Raw genomic sequence first — 24755 nt, forward strand, 5'->3', positions numbered from 1 at the left:
AAAACTGAAAGGTGCAGCTGCAAAGGTTAAAAGTGTTCAACAGGCATGGACATTGTTTAAAAATACAATCCTAGAGGCGCAGTCCAGGTGTATTCCACACATTAAGAAAGGTGGAAGGAAGGCAAAATGATTACCATCATGGTTAAAAGGTGAGGTGAAAGAGGCTATTTTAGCCAAAAAAACATCCTTCAAAAATTGGAAGAAGGATCCATCTGAAGAAAATAGGATAAAACATAAGCATTGCCAAGTTAAGTTTAAAGCATTGATAAGACAGGCGAAGAGAGAATTTGAAATGAAGTTAGCCATAGAGGCAAAAACTCATAATAAAAACTTTTTAAAATATATCTGAAGCAAGAAACCTGTGAGGGAGTCGGTTGGACCATTAGTTGACTGAGGGGTAAAGGGGCTCTTATGGAAGATAAGGCCATTGCAGAAAGACTAAATGAATTCTTTGCTTCCGTGTTTACTAATGAGAATGTTGGGGAGATACCAGTTCCGAAGATGGTTTTCAGGGGTGATGAGTCAGACGAACTGGACAAAATCACTGTGAACCTGGAAGATGTAGTAGGCCACATTGACAAACTAAAGAGTAGCAAATCACCTGGACCGGATGGTATGCATCCTAGGGTACTGAAGGAAATCAAAAATGAAATTTCTGACCTATTAGTTAAAATTTATAACCTATCATTAAAATCATCCATTGTACCTGAAGACTGGAGGGTGACCAATATAACTCCAATATTTAAACTAGGCTCCAGTGGTGATCAGTGTAACTATAGACCAGTGAGCCTGACTTCAGTGACGGGAAAAATAGTGGAAACTATTCTAAAGGTCAAAATCACAAAGCATATAGAAAGACATGATTTAATGGAACATAGTCAACATGGATTTACCCAAGGGAAGTCTTGCCTAACAAATCTGCTTCATTTTTTTGAAGGGGGTTAATAAACATGTGGATAAAGGTGAACCAGTAGATGTAGTGAATTTAGATTTTAAGAAGGCTTTTGACAAAGTTCCTCATGATAGGCTCCTAAGAAAACTAAAAAGTCATGGGATAAGTGGCGATGTCCTTTCGTGGTTTACAAACTGGTTAAAAGACAGGAAACAGAGAGTAGGATTAAATGGTCAATTTTCTCAGTGGAAAAGGGTAAACCGTGGAGCGCCTCAGGGATCTGTACTTGGACCGGTGCTTTTCAATATATTTATAAATGATCTGGAAAGGAATACGACGAGTGAGATTATCAAATTTGCTGATGATACAAAATTATTCAGAGTAGTTAAATCACAAGCGGATTGTGATACATTACAGGAGGACCTTGCAAGACTGGAAGATTGGGCATCCAAATGGCAGATGAAATTTAATGTGGACAAGTGCAAGGTGTTGCATATAGGGAAAAATAACCCTTGCTGTAGTTACACGATGTTAGGTTCCATATTAGGAGCTACCACCCAAGAAAAAGATCTAGGCATCATAGTGGATAATACTTTAAAATTGTCTGCTCAGTGTGCTGCAGCAGTCAAAAAAGCAAACAGAATATTAGGAATTATTAGGAAGGGAATGGTTAATAGAACGGAAAATGTCATAATGCCTCTGTATCGCTCCATGGTGAGACCACACCTTAAATACTGTGTACAATTCTGGTCGCCGCATCTCAAAAAAGATAAAGTTGCGATGGAGAAGGTACAGAGAAGGGCAACCAAAATGATAAAGGGAATGGAACAGCTCCCCTATGAGGAAAGGCTAAAGAGGTTAGGGCTCTTCAGCTTGGAGAAGAGATGACTGAGGGGGGATATGATAGAGTTCTTTAAGATCATGAGAGGTCTTGAACGAGTAGATGTGACTCGGTTATTTACACTTTCGAATAATAGAAGGACTAGGGGGCATTCCATGAAGTTAGCAAGTAGCACATTTAAGACTAATCAGAGAAAATTCTTTTTCACTCAATGCACAATTAAGCTCTGGAATTTGTTGCCAGAGGATGTGGTTAGTGCAGTTAGTGTAGCTGGGTTCAAAAAAGGTTTGGATAAGTTCTTGGAGGAGAAGTCCATTAACTGTTATTAATCAAGTTTACTTAGGGAATAGCCACTGCTATTAATTGCATCAGTAGCATGGGATCTTCTTAGTGTTTGGGTAATTGCCAAGTTCTTATGGCTTGGTTTGGCCTCTGTTGGAAACAGGATGCTGGGCTTGATGGACCCTTGGTTTGATCCAACATGGCAATTTCTTATGTTCTTATGTTCTTAACTGAGGTTGGGGTGTGAGGAAGTGCACCTTGGGGAATCCTCAGCATGCACTGCCACATGCCCTGGCCTCTCTAGCCGTGACTGAGAGCACAGAGTGTGTTTGGGTGTGCACAGCCCTATCCAGGTCTCATAGCCTGTGCTGTCTGCCTCAGCCTGCATTGTGGCTGTGTGTGTGTGTCTCATCCTGCATTATAGCTGGCTGTGTGTGTGTGTCTCATCCTGCATTATAGCTGTGTGTGTGTGCGTGTCTCAGCCTGCATTGTGGCTGTGTGTGTGTGTGTGTGTATGTATCTCAGCCTGCATTACAGCTGTGTGTGCGTGTCTCAGCCTGCATTATAGCTGTGTGTGTGTGTCTCAGCCTGCATTATGGCTGTGTGTGTGTTTGTATTTCTCAGCCTGCATTGTGGCTGTGTGTGTGTGTCTCAGCCTGCATTGTGGCTGTGTGTGTGTGTCTCAGCCTGCATTGTGGCTGTGTGTGTGTGTCTCAGCATGCATTGTGGCTGTGTGTGTGTGTCTCAGCCTGCATTGTGGCTGTTTGTGTGTGTCTCAGCATGCATTGTGGCTGTGTGTGTGTGTCTCAGCCTGCATTATAGCTGTGTGTGCGTGTCTCAGCCTGCATTATAGCTGTGTGTGTGTGTCTCAGCCTGCATTGTGGCTGTGTGTGTGTGTGTGTATGTATCTCAGCCTGCATTACAGCTGTGTGTGTGTGTATGTATCTCAGCCTGCATTACAGCTGTGTGTGCGTGTCTCAGCCTGCATTGTGGCTGTGTGTGTGTGTGTATGTATCTCAGCCTGCATTACAGCTGTGTGTGCGTGTCTCAGCCTGCATTATGGCTGTGTGTGTGTGTCTCAGCCTGCATTATGGCTGTGTGTGTATGTCTCAGCCTGCATTATGGCTGTGTGTGTGTGTGTCTCAGCCTGCATTATGGCTGTGTGTGTGTGTGTATATGTCTCAGCCTGCATTATGGCTGTGTGTGTGTGTGTATATGTCTCAGCCTGCATTGTGGCTGTGTGTGTGTGTCTCAGCCTGCATTGTGGCTGTGTGTGTGTGTCTCAGCCTGCATTTTAGCTGTGTGTGTGTGTCTCAGCCTGCATTATGGCTGTGTGTGTGTGTCTCAGCCTGCATTGTGGCTGTGTGTGTGTGTCTCAGCCTGCATTGTGGCTGTGTGTGTGTGTCTCAGCATGCATTGTGGCTGTGTGTGTGTGTGTCTCAGCATGCATTGTGGCTGTGTGTGTGTGTCTCAGCATGCATTGTGGCTGTGTGTGTGTGTCTCAGCATGCATTATAGCTGTGTGTGCGTGTCTCAGCCTGCATTATAGCTGTGTGTGTGTGTCTCAGCCTGCATTGTGGCTGTGTGTGTGTGTGTCTCAGCCTGCATTATGGCTCTGTGTGTGTGTGTGTGTGTGTGTGTGTGTCTCAGCCTGCATTATGGCTGTGTGTGTGTCTCAGCCTGCATTGTGGCTGTGTGTGTGTGTCTCAGCCTGCATTGTGGCTGTGTGTGTATGTCTCAACCTGCATTGTGGCTGTGTGTGTGTGTGTGTCTCAGCCTGCATTATAGCTGTGTGTGTCTCAGCCTGCATTGTGGCTCTGTGTGTGTGTCTCAGCCTGCATTATAGCTGTGTGTGTCTCAGCCTGCATTATGGCTGTGTGTGTGCGTGTCTCAGCCTGCATTATGGCTGTGTGTGTGTGTGTGTCTCAGCCTGCATTGTGGCTCTGTGTGTGTGTCTCAGCCTGCATTATAGCTGTGTGTGTCTCAGCCTGCATTATGGCTGTGTGTGTGTGTCTCAGCCTGCATTATGGCTGTGTGTGTGTGTCTCAGCCTGCATTATAGCTGTGTGTGTGTCTCAGCCTGCATTATGGCTGTGTGTGTGTGTGTCTCGGCCTGCATTATAGCTGTGTGTGTGTGCGTGTCTCAGCCTGCATTATGGCTGTGTGTATGTGCGTGTCTCAGCCTGCATTATGGCTGTGTGTGTGTGTGTCTCAGCCTGCATTATGGCTGTGTGTGTGTGTGTGTGTGCGTGTCTCAGCCTGCATTATGGCTGTGTGTGTGTGTGCGTGTCTCAGCCTGCATTATGGCTGTGTGTGTGTGTGTGAGTCTCAGCGTGCATTATAGCTGTGTGTGTGTGAGTCTCAGCCTGCATTTTGGCTCTCTGTGTGTGTGTGAGTCTCAGCCTGCATTATGGCTCTCTGTGTGTGTGAGTCTCAGCCTGCATTATAGCTGTGTGTGTGTGAGTCTCAGCCTGCATTATGGCTCTCTGTGTGTGTGTGCGTGTCTCAGCCTGCATTATGGCTCTCTGTGTGTGTGAGTCTCAGCCTGCATTATAGCTGTGTGTGTGTGTGTGTCTCAGCCTGCATTATAGCTGTGTGTGTGTGTGTGTCTCAGCCTGTGCTGTGCATGTACCTCAGAGCAGGTCACTAATGGAGATTTCCCTGCCCCTTGCTGAAGCAGCCAGTCCTGCTTTCTGAGCGCAGGTAAAGCTCGCTCCTCCTTGCTGGGATTAGAGTGCCTTTGGGCATCCTTCCAGACTCTGTTCAGATTAAACCTTCTTTGTAAATTCTCCTGGCTTTGGCGGGCAGTAGCTCCCTGGATCTCTGCCAAAGATGGGTACAGAGCGCTAAATAAACCCACGAGTGTGGTCAGAGAGGATGATGACGTCCGACAGCTGCTGTATGTCCAGGCGGTCCCTTCACCTCGGTTCAGAGGATCCGTCTCCCCATGCTCTTGAGAGCAGAGATTGACAGATCGAAGCGTGCTGTGCGGATATTATCTAGTCTGGACTTCAGGCCCCAGCTGCCTGTAATGGCATGAGCGGTGTGAAATTCTGCTGCTCACATGCTTTAGTTTGATGAATGTGCTAAAATGTGCTGGCATTTTATCACCGGGTGTTTTCTTTGGAGCGGAAGTAAAATTCTTTCTCACTCATAGGTCTTTTGCTTCTGTCAAAGTCAGCAGCAGAGCCAGGGATTAGAACCCAGGTTCAGGGAGATAAAATAACTTGCCCTGAGGTGACTGATGGAGCTGGGGATTAGAACTCAGGTACAGGGAGATAAAATAATTTGCCCTGAGGTCACACACAGTGAGTGGTGGAGCTGGGGATTAGAACCCAGGCACAGGGAGATAAAATAACTTGCTCTGAGGTCATACACAGTGACTGATGGAGCTGGGGATTAGAACTCGGGCACAGGGAGATTTAGTTTCTTACCCTGAAGTCGCACACAGTGAGTAATGAAGCTGGGGATTAGAACTCAGGCACAGGGAGATTTAGTGACTTACCCTGAGGTCACACACAGTGAGTGATGGAGCTGGGGATTAGAACTCAGGCACAGGGAGAACATAAGAAAATGCCATACTGGGTCAGGCCAAGGGACCATCAAGCCCAGCATCCTATTTCCAACAGTGGCCAATCCAGGCCATAAGAACCTGGCAAGTACTCAAAAACTATTCCAAGTTACCATTGCTAGTAATAGCAGTGGCTATTTTCTAAGCCATCTTAATTAATAGCAGGTAATGGACTTCTCCTCCAAGAATTTATCCAATCCTTTTTTAATCACAGCTATACTAACTGCACTAACCACATCCTCTGGCAACAAATTCCAGAGTTTAATTGTGCGTTGAGTGAAAAAGAACTTTCTCCAATTAGTTTTAAATGTGCCCCATGCTAACTTCATGGAGTGCCCCCTAGTCTTTCTATTATCCGAAAGAGTAAATAACCGAGTCACATCTACCCGTTCTAGACCTCTCATGGTTTTAAACATCTCTATCATATCCCCCCTCAGCCATCTCTTCTCCAAGCTGAAAAGTCCTAACCTCTTTAGTCTTTCCTCACAGGGGAGCTGTTCCAGTCCCCTTATCATTTTGGTCGCCCTTCTCTGTACCTTCTCCATCGCAATTATATCTTTTTTGAGATGCGGCGACCAGAATTGTACACAGTATTCAAGGTGCGGTCTCACCATGGAGTGATATTGAGGCATTATGACATTTTCCGTTTTATTCACCATTCCCTTTCTAATAATTCCCAACATTCTGTTTGCTTTTTTGACTGCCGCAGCACACTGAACCGACGATTTCAATGTGTTATCCACTATGACACCTAGATCTCTTTCTTGGGTTGTAGCACCTAATATGGAACCTAACATTGTGTGACTATAGCATGGGTTATTTTTCCCTATATGCATCACCTTGCACTTATCCACACTAAATTTCATCTGCCATTTTGATGCCCAATTTAGTGACTTACTCTGAGGTTACACACAGTGAGTGATAGAGCTGGGGATTAGAACTCAGGTATAGTGAGATTTAGTGACTTACCCTGAGGTCACAGTCAGTGACCGAGCCGGGGATTGGAACCTGGAGATCCCGACTGTGTAAGGTTCTAGAGGCCACTCTTCTCCTTTTTCTCTGAATGTTGGTCTGTCTGTCAGTCTGCCCATGCATTCATCTGTCTGTCAGTCCGTCTGTTTTTTTGGTTTATCCCTTCCAGCCTCTGACTTTGGCCACCATTGCACGGAGACTCCTGGCCTGGTGAGTGTGTTGGGCTTCTTCAGATGACAGCTGTCTGATTGCACTGACCTGGCCCCTCACAATAAGGTCAGTGAGGACATCTGACCTGCAAGCTCAGGGCTGATTTTACCTTGTGCTCTCACTGAGAGGGGAACAAGGGTGCTGGTGATGCAAGAATTAGACAAACCGCAGCATTTCCACCCTCACTGCAGACTTAGTGTCCCCCAGCCAGATAACTGCGGTCAAAGCCCCCTGATTCCATGGTGTTAATTCTGCAGTGCAGCTGGTGTGCCCTCTCTTCACTGCCAGTGTCCTCCCCTTTAGGCAGCGCATTAGTGAAAGGTGCCTGTGGAAGATGAAGGCTAGCTGAACCTGGTCCCGTGAAGGGTTGAGGCCCGTCTGGGCTCTAACCAGCAGGAGGACCTGCTGGGCCTGGGTAATCCTTCAAGAGTGGAGAAAAAAGCTCCCTCCCTGACAAAAAGAGCTGAGGAAAAGGCTTGCTGGAAATTCACTTGTGCGCTGTATGCACAAAGCATGAAAGAAAGCTCTCATCCTGTCAGGAACACGTGAGACTTAAAGGGCCAGATTTACTCTACAGTTGTTCCTGTTTTCCCTCTTGAATCAGGCCTCAAATCCATTATGACAAAAAAGAAAAGGGAGTAAGACTAATGGAGTGTGTAGGCAGAAGCAGAGAGGGGCCCGGCCGCTGTGCTGACCCCCAGGCGGCAGTGTGCTGACTGGCAGCACGAGCAGAACGCTCCGCCCAGCCCAGGCGCACACAAGCAGGTGCTGGCTCCACCCTGCCACCAGGAATGTTCCATCCTCCAGAGAGGACTGAGGGGAGGGGCAATCCCAGCTCTTCTCACTCCGACTTTGCAAGGGCTGCTCAGTCGCTCCTTCCTCCCTGGGGCCGCTGTGGCTTCCTTGTGCGGTGCAGACGTGTGACAGGTGGAGGGAGGGCCGGACACCCAGGGTCTTCTCTGGATGTGCAGCCCACACACCCCCCTGCTCTGTGACCTCTGAGGCTGGGCCCCTTGGCCATGGAAATCTTTAGCATGGACAGTAACTCTGACCAGATGAGCCGGGATCTGGAGGCAGGTAAGGAGCTTGAGGACAAGGGAACAGTGCGCGAGCACCTGATGAGAGCCGGATGTCGCACAGTCCTCCTGTATCTACCTGGGGTGAGCTTGGAATGTCGCAGGCTCTTTGGGGCAGGGACGCTGCTGGCACTGGTTCTTTGCAGTCGGTTACCAGAATTAAAGTTTAATGGTAGCACGGCAGACGAGGCGCTGGCGGGCTCCTGAGACGCGCGCCTCTGGGCCTGACAGGGAATATCTGTAACTCAGCAGCGTGGGAATTATTTGTGGGAAGGGTAGGGGGGTGTGTGTGTGTGTTTGTACTTCTCTGTTTGTGTGTGTTTGTGTGCGTTGTGTAACTAGGAGCACTGCTCCAGCATCGCTGCGATTGTAAGGCGTAGACTGAAGCAGAGAAATCGAGACGCTGATGGCAGGTAAGGACTGTAAGGCCTGTCCAGTCTCTGCCCAGTTTACTTCCTGGGGCACTGCCACAGCCCCCCAGCTCATCACTGACTTTCTCTGCCCTTCTTCATGGCCAAGGTCCTCCTGTTCCTGCTTTGCCTTCACCACCACCACCCCCCCCCCCCCCCCGGAGCCTGGTACCCTGCCCTCTTGTTCTCTGATAAAGCTTTGTTGCGTGCGCTTAATTTAACCCTTTCAGGTAGTTGAACATCGCTCTCGTGCCCCTTTCCTCTCTGGGTGCATATTTAGGTCCTTACGTCCCTCCTGATTATGGATTTAGTATCCTCTGGGGGTGGGGGGTGGGGGGTCTGAGGACAGTCCCAGGAGTGCGGGGTCATCCCATTCCCACCCCGGGGCTGCCGCCGGAGGCTGTGGCTGGGATGAATCGCGGGACCCCCCCTTCTCCCACCCACCCATCTGCTGTGACGGCGATCGGGGACAGAATAAGTGGGGGGACGGCGGTTGTTGCAGCCCCCAGAGGTGCCCACATGTTCACTGGCAGAAGACGGACGGAGGTGGGGGCAGGGGGAAGGGAATCCTGCAGGAATTTCCTGGGACTGATCAGGGATTTTTATTTTTTTTTAGGGGGGGGGGGGGTTACGGTTCTTCGATCTCAAATTAGTGGCGAAGGTGCGAGCAGAGCGCAGGTAGTGGCAGGACTCTCCCGGCCAGCACGGATCTGCAGAGCTGCGCTGCGATTCGTGGGTTTCCCTTCTCACGAAACCCTCTGGATATTTCAGGGTGGGGATCGGTTGTTGACAGATGATCCCCCCCCCCCTCGTTTTCACTTTGCTGAAATCTGGCAAATGTTGCAGAACCACGAGAACTGGTGCCACTCTCGTTCTGTTGAATTCCCTGTAAAACGTATTTGGCTTGGCCCCAGGAAAGCGGAGATTCTCTGGGATCAGTGACAGGTTTTAACGGACCAGATAGACAGATATAATATTTCTTTTGTCTGGTCCAATACGAGCTACATCAGCACTTCCAGAGTCAGGTGCCTAGGATTTGGTTCTTTCCTGGAGTCCCAGACGGCCCGTGCCGGTGTCTGTCTGACTCTCGATCCGTTTAGGCTGGGACATGGTGCTGCCGGGTATAGGCGAGGGTGGGGGGGGGAGAAGCGCAGGGGTCGGGGAATGAGGGTGTTGTGTCGCGCTCTAATTATTTCCAATTAGGGTCAGGGAGTCTGATGGTAATCCCACTGCTGCCACCCCCTTCCCCCCCCCCCCGCCGAGCATGGGGAGCCATCTGGCACAGTAAAACACTGCAGACGTGCGGTCTGACATGTCGGGAGCCCAGTAAGGGCGGGGGCGAGCTCCTGACGCTGCAGCGAGATGGGGGCAGTGAGTTCTGGGTCTGTCCGTCTGCGCCGTCGGGTGTCAGACGTTCCAGATTATTCTTGCTGTCGATGGCGCACACTTTCCCCGGTGCCTCTCGGTGGAGCATTTTTGTGAATCGGGGGGGGGGGCAGTTCTTGATCAGCCCACGTCGTTTGCAGTGTACGTGGACGTTGCGTTTTAGCCCGCGGTGTTTGCGGTCGGCTTTGAAAGGGAAGGCACTCACCTTTGTTTCTCTTTCGAAATTAGCCTCCACGGAGCCCAGGTGCTAAAAGCAGCCAAAAACGTGACATTCCCTGCGTTGGTGAGGGCGGCCGAGCATACACGAGTTAACTTTTCAAATGTTTTGCTTCCTGACCTAATCGCAGTCCCGGGAGCAGCTCCATGCACCCCACCTATCCATACACCCCTTATGGAAAGCTGGGAAGAGGAGGGCAGGGTTAAACCTGGGCAAATCACTCTTTATTCAGCTCATAGGAACCGGATGGTTCCCTGAGGCTCAGACAGTGTACAGGCTGTGAAGGGTAGGTAAGTGGCACACGATATTGCAAGAAAGTGGCGATTCGTGCATCAGCACAAACAGAAATGGATTTGGTAGTCTTTGGCCTTCCCAGTAGAAAACCCAACCTTGGAGGATGAAGTGTGCAGTTGTACCACCCAATAATTCCCATTTTAAGCCTTTTGTTAGAGTTTGGGGATTTATTTTTTCTTTTTTTACAGTTGTCATAAACCGAGAATGTAGACCTGACCGTCTGTTGCCTTGACAATTAGCTTGATGTCACAGGTAGAGGGCCTGAATTTTTTAGGGCCAGCCTTCATTTCATGCAAATATCCTGATTTTAATAGCCTGAGGAAGAGGAATGACTGATGGCCAGCGGCCCTTTGAGGTTCACCATGTGTCTGTCTCGGAAAATTGTTAACCTCAGCTCTAGTAGAGCCAGGCTAGTGGTCTGGTAGTGAAGCTGACCATGCAGGAACTTCCAGAGCTCACAGATCAGCCCTCTCTGTAACAGGCGATTGGGATGAATTGCAGGAGGACCTTGTGAGACTGGAAGATTGGGTGCCCAAATGGCAGATGAAATTTAATGTGGACAAGTGCAAGGTGTTGCATATAGGGCAAAATACTCCTTGCTGTAGTTACACGATGTTAGGTTCCATATTAGGTGCTACCACCCAAGAAAGAGATCTAGGCGTCATAGTGGGATAATACATTGAAATCGTCGGCTCGTGTGCTGCTGCAGTCAAAAAGCAAACAGAATGTTGGAATTATTAGAAAGGGAATGGTGAATAAAACGGAAATGTCATAATGCCTCTTAATCGCTCCATGGTGAGAGACCACACCTTGAATGAACTGTGCACAATTCTTCTCACCACATCTGAAAAAGGATATAGCTGCACTGGGAGAAAGTACAGAGAAGGGAGAACCAAAATAAGGGGCTTGGAACGGCTGCCCTATGAGGAAAGGCTAAAGAAGTTAGGGCAGTTTGTAGAAAAGAGATGACGGAGGGGGGATATGATAGAGTCTACAAAGTCATGAAAGGACTTGAACAAGTTATTATAAATTACATATTTACTCTCACAGATAATAGAGAACCAGGGGGCACTCCATGAAGTTAGCAAGTAGCACATTTAAGACTAATTGGAGAAAATTCTTTTTCACTCACCGCATAGTTAAGCTCTGGAATTCATTGCCAGAGGATGTGGTTACAGCAGTTAGTGTAGCTGGGTTTAAAACAGTTTTGGATAAGCTCCTAGAGCAGAAGTCCATAAGCTGCTATTAATCAATAAGGATTAGTAGCATGGGATCTTCTTAGTGTTTGGGTACTTGCCAGGTTCTTGTGGCCTGGTTTTTGGCCTCTGTTGGAAACAGGATGCTGGGCTTGATGGACCCTTGGTCTGACCAGTATGGCGTATCTTATGTTGTTATGTCTCGTGACTATCAGGCTGAGGAGGACATCTGGTCCCAGTGCTCGATTATTGCTTTACGGATTTAGCTGCCCATTCTTCCTTCAGACTTTTCTTGGCTACAGACTAGTTTCCCTCTCTCTTTTTTTCCTGGGCCTTTCCCTGCAACGCACCTCATCATGGGACTCCTTCCTGCTGGTGGCACCCTTCTTAATACCAGAGTGAACCCATGGAGCGTGAGTCACTGATGACTTGGTTGTGACCTGGTTTCATTATCATTTGGGTTGCTGGGTCAGCAGAAACCGGATATGGATACCGAACCAGATATTAAAGTTCCTCTTGTCTTGGCCAGCTCTGGCTTCTCATAATACCCCGTGGCTGGCTCATGGGAGCTTCCTTAGGAGAGATGATGGCTTGAGGAGGTCATATCTGTAATTGAAATGCTGTGAAGCTACAAAATTCCCTTTAAATATTGGCAGGGTTGAGCGAGGAGCATTTATGAACCACACCTGAGCAAGTGCTGGTAAACACTTTTAACCGCACCCGTGCAGTTGTGAAAATAGGGTGTGTCTCATCAGGCTCCTGTGCGAGAGCTTTCTCCTCAGCCATGCTGTGGGTCAGGAAGGGTCAGATGCAAGGTATTCTTGCACATGCTGCTTTGCTGGGATGCTCTTGAAGGCCCTTCTGGAAGTATGGGAGACCTCCTGCTTAGAGAACCAATGTGGCTTCCTTAATAAGAACAGGAACCGTTGCACTTTCAACACGTGATAGGCCCATGCCCCGCACTCTTGTGGCTCTTTACCTTGTCTGCCTGCGCTCTGCGGTGTGGCAGGTCAGCAGGGAGTTCTGGTTTTCTAACTCGTACTTCACAGCCAGAGCAGCTGCGATGTGGCAGTAGCGATGACCCCTATGTGCAAGGCACATTCAGCCAAAGAAAGGTTCCCTTCTTCCCGATTCCACTATCAAAGTGACTGGCTGAACACAACAAACAGTTGAGGTGCTTCTCCAGATACCCCAGCACCATCTCACTACACGTAGGTCACCTACTGCATTATGCTCCATTCTTATAAATGAACTCAAGGTAATGAGTTAGACATAGTTTGAATGAGCTCATGGATAGGAGGGAGGGGGTGGGATGGGGGGCAACTGGGAGACGCGGGATATGTTCTGGTGCGTGTTAGATATGTTACGTTGTTATGATATGTTCATGGCTCCCTTGTATGTTCACATGAAAATAATAAAATTATAAATTAAAAAAAAAAAAGACTGGCTGAAAGCTACAATACGATTACACACCCCTCAGAGAAACCTCAGATCCTCAAATAAAGGCCTTCTGACGGCACCATCTATTACCTGGGCGAGATTAACTTTAGTGCGAGAGAGAGCAATTTCATTAGCAGGCCCAAAGCATTGGAATGAGTTGCCACCTGAATTAAGAATGCAATCGGATTTTAAAGCTTTTAAAAGAAATTTGAAAACCTGGTTATTTAAGAGAGCTTATAGCACTGCTGGCTGAGGCATATTTCTAATCTTATTCTCTTATACTGTTTGTGTCTATATTTTATTTTGATTTTAACTATATGTTATTTCTATTTTATTGTATTGTTAAATTTATTTTATATTCAAGGGATGTATTTATATTCTTAATTATGTAAACCGTTGTGAAAGTTTTTACTAAACGACGGTCTAGAAAACCTGGTACATAAATCAATCAATCTCTGGGTGTTAGGGATTCATGTGCAGAAGCTGATGTGGCTCTCTCCTCCTTTTCTCTCTAGTACTGTGTTCAGAGAGGGTTGGCCGAATTACAAAAACCTACCACGACATTGATGCGGTGACCAGCCTGCTGGAGGAGGTTTGTACTGCGCTCTGGACATGGGGGGGTGCCTTGCACTGCTCAAATACCATGCCAGCCCTCCAACCCTGCCCCAGATCAGCCACCCACAGCATCCTAGGACATCTGACAGTGAACAGCGGCAGGGGCCTCCAGCATCTCATCACAATTCATGAATTAAAGGAATTCTATTACTGTCCCTTCCCCCAACACACACACATCTGGGTCTCCGTCCCACATTGACCCCCTTTATTCCCACTTAATCTGAGCCCCCCCTGGTGGCGAGAAGGAAGAACTACTCTGAACATAGGTACTGTTGGAGCAGTGCTTCTCAACCCAGTCCTCAGCGTACAGCTAGCCAGTCAGGTTTCAAGATATTCACAGTGAATGTGCATGAAATAGACTGGCATGCACTGCCTCCGTCGTATGCAAATCCTATCTCATGCATATTCATTGCGGATATCCTGAACCTGACTGGCTAGGTGTGCTCTGAGGGCTGGGTTGAGAAGCACTGCCTTGGAGGTCCTCCCACGTTATCAGGTTTATCCACCTTTGCAAACTCCCAAGATATTAACAGGGTAGCGTCGCTCCTCACGTGGCAGATTCTCAAGTGGGTAGCCCCACGGGTTTCCTTGTGAATCCTGTTGAAGCTGTGGCTGCACTTGGGGTGTGGGTGGTGGAGGGGCAGGGTCCTTGGCAGCCCCCTTCCCCCCCCCAGGTGGCAGGAGTGATGTCGTTGCTGTTTCTGCAGAAAGAGCGCGACCTGGAGCTGGCGGCCCGCATCGGACAGTCGCTGCTGCAGCAGAACCAGGCCCTGACGGAGAGGAACGAATTCCTGGAGGAGCAGCTGGAGGTGGCCAAAGAGGAGGTAAAGTTCTCCCCGTCCCTCGCAGAAATCCCCAATGGGCTGCAGAAGGGGGCAGGGCTGGCTTTGGTTTCTCTTTTGGGCTTGGCTTCGGCATGCGAGGCTGGCAGGGAGGTGCCACCTCGGTCTGACATTGCCCCACACACAGTCGCTTTTTTTTAATAAAAAGAACTGAAGAAAATCCGGCCGGTCCGGTAGCTGGGTGGCTACGTGCCGCCATGCAGAGGACTTGGGTTTCATTCCTGGATGAGGTTTTCTGCTCCCTGGGGTGGTCAGGACTGGCGGGGAGAAAGTCGTAATTGCTCAGTGCTGACGCCTGGTGGCCGGGTTCGAAGCCCGTGATTGCACTGATCCCAGCCCTGAACTGTCACTGTGGCTTCCAACGCAGGAGGCTGCTGTGCTAAGCCGTGCAAAATTTAGCGCACTGTTTGAGAAATAGTGCACACTGTTTTTCTACTGGGATTTAAATGCAAATAAGCTGGGGGGAAAAAGTAGTGCATATAGTATTGCCATGGAAAATTTTGCAAAAAAAACTATATTGTGAAGCATATGTACTAAAAGTTAATTAACTACTTTGCATAAGTTTGCTTCAAAGTCAGTCATTAACTATTAAAATTTTGCTAGTGCAAAACTAGCAGAAAATTTTGCAAAGTCTGCTGTGTGCATCGAAACGGCACATAGTGGCGCTATTGCAAATCACTTGGATTTGCCATTTTTGTGTGCAACGCAGACCTCGCCATATGTTCTTCAGTTTTAATGCAAACGAAGGCTTATGGTGCCAGATCCCCACCCTTGTTCTGATTGAGCTGGCGCTACAAAGGAGCATAGGGTGCCAGTCGCTGCTCCTGACTCCTGGGGGAAGACATCGTCAGGCCAGTCCTGGTTATTTTACTTTTGCATCCCTCACGATGCTGATTTCAGATGGTGCAGAAATTACAAATCATTGGACTGGAAGTTAATATAAAAATAATTCCCCAGGAAAGGCCAAAACGCTCTGTCCAGGAGCCAGGCAGCATTGTGCGCCATGATGTTCCCTGGAGGGTCAAAAGCTTCCACCAAGTGATTCTGGTGAGGGCTCAGAAGAAGAATCCGCTGTGCTCGAGCTGCCCACAGTGTGTTCTGTGTCCTGAGGCCTAGTCTCCCCCAGCTTTCTCCCCCGGCCTTGATCCGCAGTTTGCAGCCACGGGTGAGTGCCTGGGGGCCCTCCCGTTGGCTGTTTAACTCCTCAGCACTTTTAAACCACACGGAATGAGCGAGAGCTTGCGTTCAGCCTTAAATTCTCTTCGTCTCCCGTGGGTTCGTTCCTGCCCCTTGCCTCACCTCCCCATCTCCCCTTTGCCCTTGCAGACTGCTCAGCTGCACCATGAGGTGTCCATGCGTGATGACCTTCTGCACGTGTTCACGAGCACCACGGAGGAGAGCGAGCCGGCCGCCACTGTCCCCCCACCGTGAGTACCCCCTCAGCCCAGGGCAGACGACAGGAACGGGTTCACCCTCCTCCCTTCCCGGGAGGTGTTGGGCAGTGGTCAGGCTGGAAGGTGTGGCAGTAAAGCTCCTGGGAGAAGGAGCCATGTGCTGCTGCTGCCCTTGGGGTGGGAAGAGAACGATGAGGGCTCTCTCTTCCTCCTCTTGTTTTCTCTTGCCAGGCGGAGGCGCCGTCAGTCCTCCTTCTCCTTACAGTACAACTTCCACCTGGATGGGCTCCAGCAGAAGCTGAAAGAGCTGGAGGAGGAGAACCAGAAGCTGAGGAGTAAGGTGAGGACAAGGAGACTAACAGGCGTAGGCAAGATCTCTCTTCCCTGCATAATTCCAGTGGATTCCCCTCCCAGCCACATCCCTTACCTCCGTAGACTTGAGTGGCTTCCATCTCCTAACCACGTCATTGTTCTCCACAGACTTTGTTGGTATAACCTTCTTAGATCTCCTCTTCCATGTTCTTCTTGCCTCTTAGGTCTCGAGCATAGTGCATGAGACCAGCCAGTATGAAGATCAGGAGGAGGAGCTGATGATGGATTGCGTGGAGCAGTTCTGTAAGTGCTTTTCACGCCAGAGTAGGCCAACAAGGACCACCCAAAGAGCAAACTTCCCCCTAGGTTGCTCTGCCCATGTGCTTTAACCCTACATGGGAGAACCACTTCTAGGCAGTAAAAGGTATCCTATTCCCCCTTCCGTTCTTGGAACCGCCAGCTAAAGCCGCAGTAAGTGCCTGAGGGTTGTCTCATGGTATAGGCAGTCATTCATTTCATCTCATCTCTGATAGCAGCCAAGAAGTCTGTGACCTTTGCTTAACCTTTACTGGTGATGTTCCATTAATTTTGTGTGGTGCTTTGATCTAGAGTGGTGTGTGTCCTTCAAAGGCTACTATACTCTGGGGTAGTAGCCATCCTGGAGCACAAGTTGTGTGTGTGTGTGTGTGTGTGTGTGTGCATCTAACCTATCAACGGGCTCATGGTTCTTGTTCTTGACTTCTTGCGGCTCAGCGGATGCCAGCAGACAGGTCGCGCTGCTGTCAGAGGAGCTGGTGCGGAAAGCAGAGGACATGGCCCGGCAGCAGGAGGAGATCAGCCAGCTGTTAGCCCACATCGTGGACCTGCAGCAGAAGTGCCGCACTGTGAGTCCTGTGCACCGGAAATTGTATGTGCAGATGCGGTGTCTGACGCTCCCTTACTCCCTGGCTGTTAATACAGTGCCTGACCCGCTCCTCCTCGAGCTGTGAGCGCGGTGTCTCGCCCCTCCTCTCGTACTCTTACCCTATAAACCTTCCGCCCCCTCCCTCCCTGGCTCTGAATGTAGTGCCCCCAGCATCTGTCCTGTCTTTAGACGGCCATGAGTGGTAAGGGAAGGGCTTGTCATTGCCGCGATTTCCAGCAAACGCTGGGCGTGTGAGCGGCACAGGCTGGATTGAAAGTACAGACTGGCACAGGCCTTCTCTTGTATTCCTAGTGTACCGCAGAGAATGAGGAGCTGCAGCAGCACTTGTCAGCCGCAAAAGAAATCCAGTGGCAGCTCCGAATTGAGGTAAGTAAACTGGGGGTCACCTGGATCACATTCGGGTGGCATTTCTCTGAGAAAGGGGAGGGAAGGTTCTGGGACAGCTGCATTGAGCACTGTAGTTTTGTCCATTGGGTGGACACTGGACGGTGATCTCTGAACATTTTCCCTCCATTCCTAGGAAAGCTGCAGTGAGATCTGGAGGCTTGTGGTTTTACTCAACGGATAGGGCAGTAATCATTGCACGTCCTTTCTATCTGGTTTCGTTCGTAGCGCTTTTAAATCGTCTCAGTAGATGGGAAGTCATGCCTGCACGTGTTTTTCGCTCTCGCCTCCCCCCCCCCCCACAGCTGCAGGACCTGCGGGAGAAATACGCGGAGTGTGACGACATGTTAAATGAAGCACGTGACGAAGTGAAAACCCTGAGGAACCGCAGCGTCCCCAATAGCAGTGTGAACTGCTACAGCTCGTTCAACATCATCCCTCTGGTGAGCAGCTCCCTAAAACTCCAACCACTGCTCCTGGTCAGCCAGGCGAGGGCTATCGGCGCTGGTTGGGAGAACAGGGGCCGTCCTCTTCGGCCCTGCCTTCTGATGCAGTCCCACGAGGAGGAGGAGGAGGGGGTGGTTTCTGGCGGGTCGCTGTGTGCGTACTTACCCGTGTGTGCTCTCATTTCATGTAGGATTCCCTAGCTGCCGAGATCCAGGGAACCTTGAGGAAAGGCATTGACAGCTCGGCCTCCTCGGAGTACAGGTGAGTCACCCCCAGTCCATCCATCCGTCGGGGGCACTCTGGGAGTGTGTTGCGCGTGGCCTGTGCTAGCGTGCTATGTGGAATTACTGCGAGAAGGGGACTTCTTACCAGATTTGTGAGGCCAGTGATGGACTTTGGAAGTTCTCAAGGATTAAGGAAAGCAGAAAGAGGAAGTAAATGGTTCAACTTGCCTCATCCTTCCTCCATTAACCCTGTGCACTACCGAGAAAACTGTTATGAGCTAATGACTTCACTTCCTTCACCAGGAGCTATAGGAGAGTGTTTGAGACGGTGAAGGTCATAAATCAAGCGTCAAATCGGAGATCCCGCTGCCCATCACCGCAGACCCTACCCAGCTCCAGGCGGTCATCGGAGGTGCCCTCAGCCGTGTCCAGCCGTCCAAGTACCCCCCAGACCAGCTGCCACGGGTTGGAGAGTGCTGGTGGGGAGCCTGGGCTGGAGAGTGTGCAGTGAGTGAGGGGAGAGTGTGCCAGTCCATGGAGGGGGGGGGGGAGGGTGACTGCTGTGGTGAGGGCAGAATGGTCCTATCCCTGTCACGGGTGACTTAAAAATATCCAAGTGTCAGCATGTTTTTGGAAACTCCCTGATGTTTTCAGAATAAAATATTCCCTGTGTTCAGGGGCCACATGTACCTGACTCCTCAGGGGACCCTTAGCGATGCTCTGAAGTTTGGAGGCAGAGTTCCAGAATAGTAGTAGTATTTTTAATGATTAATGTTCGTTTAATTGTGAAGAGAGAAGCATAAAGATGCAGATTCCTGACTCTTGTGACCTCCTTTAGGCCTCCCCTGGAGCACTTTCTAGCTGCTGTATGAATCTGTTATCTCCTTTGCTCCTTAAGAAAGTCCAAAAGGGGCAATGCGCATTTGGTCAGGGGAATTTGAGCCGCGCTCGCAGCTCTGAATTCTTGACAGCATCCAATATATGTCGGCACGTGATTCGGCGTAGAGACGATGTGAGACTTACGTGTTAAACCTGTGGGCATGCCTCTCTCTGGGTCCCTCTCCTACCTCCCCCGCCATCCTCCCCTCTGTCGCGTCGCGCTGCCTGGGTTCACACGAGGCCCTGGTCCTTGTAATGGGCTTGTCGTGACCTCTATTTTTTTTTTTTTTTTTTTCAGAGCCGGCTGCCAGGAACAGAAACTGGGGACGCCGGGTACCCCCGGCAGTCAGGACCTGGTGGCTGCCCTGCAGCAGCTCTCCGCCCGGCAGGATGCCAGCTTCCCGGAGGGCTCCTCATTGGAGGAGGAGCGGGAGCGGAAGGTGAGGAAGGATGCGGATGGCTCCAGCGGCTTCCTGACGCCCAACGAGAGCATCCTGTCCACGGGAACCAACTACTCAGGAAGTTCAGGCCTCACCGGCGGCTCGAGCTTCTCCTGTGGCTCACGCTCCTACCTGCCGGATAAGCTGCAGATCATCAAACCCCTGGAGGGTGAGTGGCCCTGGGGAAATGCAGATGTGAGTCGGTCCTGGGTCTCCTGCTCCTCGCGGCGGACTCTGCTTTGGTGGGCCACTGGAAAACCCCAAGATTTGATTCCCCCTGAGAGGGGGCAGAAATAGCACATGTGCTTTTGAAAATGTTGTGGGGGGGGGGGGGGAAGGAATGGCGCTGAGCTGGTGGGGGGAGGGTTGGTGGGTGTCTGGTCAGTGACGTAACGAGCTCAGAGCTGTGCATAAGAACATTTATTTATTTATTTTTATTTATTTAAACAGTTTTATATATCGACAACCGTTTGCACATCGTGTTGGTTTACATGTAACTTAATAACCAAGGTATATATAGGCATTGCCTTTACAAGGAACAGAGAACAATAAAACGCAGTAACAAAGCAAAAACTAGATAAATTAGTAGAAGGGATTCGACTGGGAGTAACATAAGTTGGGAGCGGGAGCCATACTGGGTCAGACCAAGGGTCCATCAAGCCCAGCATCCTGTTTTCAACAGAGGCCAAACCAGGCCACAAGTACCTGGCAAGTACCCAAACACCAAGAACATCCCATGCTACTGATGCCATTAATAGCAGAGGCCATTCTCTAAGTCAACTTGATTAATCCAGTGGATAGGAATTACCTTTGCTCAGCACCCCCCCCCCCCCTGGTGGATATTCAGCCACACTACAACCTTGCCCCAGACTCTCAACTCTACCCACAGAGTTCCAATTTTTTTTTTTTTTTTTGCATCATCCAAAGCTCCCTCAGAATTGTCAGCCATGTCTCAGATCCATGTTTATCTTATTCATCTTTTACTGCTATAATTTTACATGTCCTTTCCATTTTATTCTGGGCTGTTTAAAAAATAATAATTTGATGGCTTGAGAGAGTTGTGCTGCAGTCCCCAAACGACCCAGTGGTGCTCCATGTTTATCTTATTCATCTTTTACTGCTATAATTTTACATGTCCTTTCCATTTTATTCTGGGCTGTTTAAAAAATAATAATTTGATGGCTTGAGAGAGTTGTGCTGCAGTCCCCAAACGACCCAGTGGTGCAGTCCCCAAACGACCCAGTGGTGCTCCACCTTCACTACCTTTGGTCTTGTCCTGCACTGCATTCTGGCTCTTGTAGTTCTGGTTTTAAATCCCAGCATGCATTGGGGTGGCCATGAGGATGACAGGGTCCCAGCATGCACTGGATAGAGGTACGAGCTGTATAAAGAGGACCCTATGCCATGGATTCCTTTCAGGTTCGGTGACCCTCCATCACTGGCAACAGTTGGCCAAACCCAACCTGGGCGGGATCCTGGATCTCCGGCCTGGGGTCCTCACCAAAGACTTCCGGAAACTGGACGCGGATGACGGCAAGGTCTATAACCTGAACGACCTGGAGGAGGATGATTTGGACCCAATCTCCTTCCAGACTGTGGCCACCTCTAGCCCTTCTAAAGTCAAGGAGAACAATGGTGAGTTGACCCCATCCAAGCAAAGGCTAAGACAGTATGAGAAGGAGGAGGGGAGAGGACAGGTCCAAAATGAGGCTAGTCCAGGACAAAGATGGTGACCAGCTGGGCTTCTCTTAGATTCATTTCACCACATGGTGAAAGGTTTAAGATGATGTTTTCTCATCCACCTCAGATGGATCAGTTTGGCTGATGGAACTTCAGCCGATTGGCGATGTTTTTTTCCTAGAATCTTCTTTCTAGTCTGGATGCCGCCCTCCTGTGCCTGTACCACTTAGGTTGCCATCACAAGAGGGGCTCTTTTGAGCAGCAGAGCACCCCTAGGCAGAAGCGCACCACTGGCGGGGGGGGGGGGGCATGTTCCCTCCAGAGTTTGCTAAGAACTGTTCTGTGGCAATCATTTGTTTCATAGGCGGGGGCTAGTATTTGAGGCTGGGGGAGTGGGGCTGTTTACATGGGATCGTTAGTCATAGTATTTGAGGCTGGGGGAGCGGGGCTGTTTACGTAGGATGGTTATTCATAGTATTTGAGGCTGGGGGAGCGGGGCTGTTTACGTAGGGTGGTTATTCATAGTATTTGAGGCTGGGGGAGCGGGGCTGTTTACGTAGGATGGTTGTTCATAGTATTTGAGGCTGGGGGAGTGGGGCTGTTTACGTAGGATGGTTGTTCATAGTATTTGAGGCTGGGGGAGCGGGGCTGTTTACGTAGGATGGTTATTCATAGTATTTGAGGCTGGGGGAGCGGGGCTGTTTACGTAGGATGGTTATTCATAGTATTTGAGGCTGGGGGAGTGGGGCTGTTTACGTAGGGTGGTTGTTCATAGTATTTGAGGCTGGGGGAGCGGGGCTGTTTACGTAGGATGGTTATTCATAGTATTTGAGGCTGGGGGAGCGGGGCTGTTTACGTAGGGTGGTTGTTCATAGTATTTGAGGCTGGGGGAGCGGGGCTGTTTACGTAGGATGGTTATTCATAGTATTTGAGGCTGGGGGAGTGGGGCTGTTTACATGGGATGGTTATTCATAGTATTTGAGGCTGGGGGAGCAGGCCTGTTTACGTAGGATGGTTATTCATAGTATTTGAGGCTGGGGGAGCAGGCCTGTTTACGTAGGGTGGTTATTCATAGTATTTGAGGCTGGGGGAGCGGGGCTGTTTACGTAGGATGGTTGTTCATAGTATTTGAGGCTGGGGGAGCGGGGCTGTTTACGTAGGATGGTTATTCATAGTATTTGAGGCTGGGGGAGCGGGGCTGTTTAGGTAGGGTGGTTATTCATAGTATTTGAGGCTGGGGGAGCGGGCCTGTTTACGTAGGATGGTTGTTCATAGTATTTGAGGCTGGGGGAGCGGGGCTGTTTACGTAGGATGGTTATTCATAGTATTTGAGGCTGGGGGAGCGGGCCTGTTTACGTAGGGTGGTTATTCATAGTATTTGAGGCTGGGGGAGCGGGCCTGTTTACGTAGGGTGGTTATTCATAGTATTTGAGGCTGGGGGAGCGGGGCTGTTTACGTAGGATGGTTGTTCATAGTATTTGAGGCTGGGGGAGCGGGGCTGTTTACGTAGGATGGTTGTTCATAGTATTTGAGGCTGGGGGAGTGGGGCTGTTTACGTAGGATGGTTGTTCATAGTATTTGAGGCTGGGGGGCTGTTTATATAGGATGGTTATTCATAGTATTTGAGGCTGGGGGAGTGGGGCTGTTTACGTAGGATGGTTGTTCATAGTATTTGAGGCTGGGGGCTGTTTATATAGGATGGTTATTCATAGTATTTGAGGCTGGGGGAGTGGGGCTGTTTACGTAGGATGGTTATTCATAGTATTTGAGGCTGGGGGGCTGTTTATATAGGATGGTTATTCATAGTATTTGAGGCCGGGGGAGCGGGGCTGTTTACGTAGGATGGTTATTCATATTTTTGTTTTTTCTAAAGACTGGTCCATGCTCACTGTATGCCTACCCTTTCCCTAGCCAGCCGATCTGTGTTTCGCTGTGGCTAAGCCCCTTCCCACCCTGTGTGTTTAACTTCCTGTTTCCTGTCCGTTTCAGCATCTTGCTCCATGAACAATCTCCCTCAGACTCCGTCTACAAACACCGTCACTACCTGTCACATCCTGCGCCCAGCCAATGAGATCACCATGGTTACGCCCAGGTAAGACCCTCCTGTGGGATGTCCTTCCTTTGCGATGATCACTATGATTGTGGCTTTTGATTTCCTTTCACACCTGGTGTATTTTTCCCCCCCTCTCCTTGCATCCTGACTCCAGGTAGCCAACGCTCATGGGACCGATGCCTGCTGTGGCCCGTGAGACCCTGATCAGGGGTCTGGTGCCAGTGTAAGAGTTGCCGTATCTCCTTGCTGGAGCAGGCTGCAGTAACCCCATACGCACTGCCTGGGAGCTGAGATCCCAGGATCCCTGGGTCCTGATTTATCCAGGAATACAAAGAGGGGGAACCCCTGGTAGCTCAGTCCCGCCCCCCCTCCCCCCCCGCAGTCAGTTCTGTCTAAATTCCCCCTCCTCCTAGGAGTCTGAATGTTGCTCCAGCATTTAAAAAAAAGAAAAAAAAAAAAATTCAACTTGAGTCAGTCCAGGTTTTACTCTGCACTCGGCGGCACCGGACTGGAGCTACAAAATGTTCCTTGCTTTTTAATATCTGTATCCGCTTCCCCCGGATATGATGGAGATGAGCTTGTTCCCTTTAAACTGGCCATGCTTAGGCTCAAACCAGCACGAGAAAGAGGCTCCAAAATTCTTTTTCTCATCCCGAAAGACAGATAATGCTTTTGGTAAAAACATTTTGCAGAGCAGACTCTGACAGCCTCCTCCTCCTCCCTGTTCTGCCTGGTTAATTCCAGAAGTTCCTGAGTCTCTTCTGCCTCCTATACTGGCCGGGGCAGGAGCAGATTGCTACCTCCTGCACTTGGCTGTCTTCTCGCTCTTTCTACTTTGAAATCTCTTATTCTAGCCCCAGGAGAGTGTCCTGGGGTGGCAGCCTCCTTTCTTGGCTGAGTATATGGAGGGTTACTGCAGCGCTGCAACACAGAGGGTGGACTTGGCTGTGCCAGTGGCTAAGCTCATGGCACAGAATGAGAACAGGTGAGCCAGCGAAGGACTGGGTGGGAAGAAGGCGGGGGGGGGGGGGGGGGCACATCCTGCTGGCGCCTGGGAAGAGTCCGGCCTGTGATCTGTAGCGCACTGGACAGCCACGCACCACCCTCCGTGCCCCGATCACTAACCACGTCACCCTCCGGCACCTTCCTAACATTTTCCATTCTCTCTCCTCTGCTGCCGAATCCAACCGTGCTGGGCCTGGCTCTGGCTCTTCCTTTCATGTGCTAGTGTCCATCTGATTGGACCTTTGGGGCCCAGGTGAAGTGAGCAGGGGATACTTTAAGACTCCCTTCGGCATAGCAGTTTAAGCCTTTCCTGCTTGTCCATTTGCCTTCCTTTAGAGATAAATGTCAAAACCAACCAATAAAAGAGACCAGTTTGGGGGGTTTTGCCTTCTCTGCTAATCTCTGCAGGTGGCTGAAGCCCCACTCTCCCCCCCCCCCCCACTGTCGCTTTCCCTGTCAGAATTGTGAAGGAATCCCTGGGGAGCAGGAGGAAGTGATGGGGGAACGGGGTGGGGGGTGGGGTCTGCTGTAGATGTGAGAGAGTTACAGGAGGTGTTCATGGGTTCAGGGCTTCTCTCTGCTTTGATGCTGTGGAGGATGGAGATTGGATGTTGCAAGGGGCTGAGGGACTCCTGGTTTCTGTCTGTGATTCAGGGCACTGGTCTGTGTGTTAGGAAAGTTGCCCCCAGCAGTGCATGGCGAGAGAGTTTTGCTGCTAGCAAGGGGGAGGGTGGGCGCGTGCCCCCACTGAAGTGAACGAGTCCATGGAG

At 49.9% G+C, this 24755-nt stretch overlaps 1 protein-coding gene across 2 annotated transcripts in view; it reads left to right on the forward strand.

Annotated features, from left to right (window-relative positions):
• Nucleotides 1-7700: 7700 nt before the first annotated feature.
• HAP1 (huntingtin associated protein 1) overlaps nucleotides 7701-24755 on the forward strand; it is a 28644-nt gene continuing 11589 nt past the window's right edge. Inside the window, exons 1-15 of one of the 2 annotated variants that reach the window (XR_003852107.1) lie at nucleotides 7701-7843; nucleotides 13301-13377; nucleotides 14108-14224; nucleotides 15569-15669; nucleotides 15868-15976; nucleotides 16173-16251; nucleotides 16702-16832; nucleotides 17165-17239; nucleotides 17563-17700; nucleotides 17895-17965; nucleotides 18232-18435; nucleotides 19106-19416; nucleotides 20667-20882; nucleotides 22917-23019; nucleotides 23135-23203. Coding sequence is in view for 1 of the 2 variants with exons in the window: in XM_029572645.1 (XP_029428505.1) it covers nucleotides 7786-7843; nucleotides 13301-13377; nucleotides 14108-14224; nucleotides 15569-15669; nucleotides 15868-15976; nucleotides 16173-16251; nucleotides 16702-16832; nucleotides 17165-17239; nucleotides 17563-17700; nucleotides 17895-17965; nucleotides 18232-18435; nucleotides 19106-19416; nucleotides 20667-20882; nucleotides 22917-23019 (1790 nt within the window). In the remaining variant the exon portion in view is untranslated. The remainder of the gene's footprint in view (nucleotides 7844-13300; nucleotides 13378-14107; nucleotides 14225-15568; nucleotides 15670-15867; nucleotides 15977-16172; nucleotides 16252-16701; nucleotides 16833-17164; nucleotides 17240-17562; nucleotides 17701-17894; nucleotides 17966-18231; nucleotides 18436-19105; nucleotides 19417-20666; nucleotides 20883-22916; nucleotides 23020-23134; nucleotides 23204-24755) is intronic. The other variant, XM_029572645.1, reaches the window with a different exon arrangement.

The sequence above is a fragment of the Rhinatrema bivittatum genome, chromosome 12 (assembly GCF_901001135.1).
Source record: "Rhinatrema bivittatum chromosome 12, aRhiBiv1.1, whole genome shotgun sequence".
Taxonomy (NCBI): Eukaryota; Metazoa; Chordata; class Amphibia; order Gymnophiona; family Rhinatrematidae; genus Rhinatrema; species Rhinatrema bivittatum.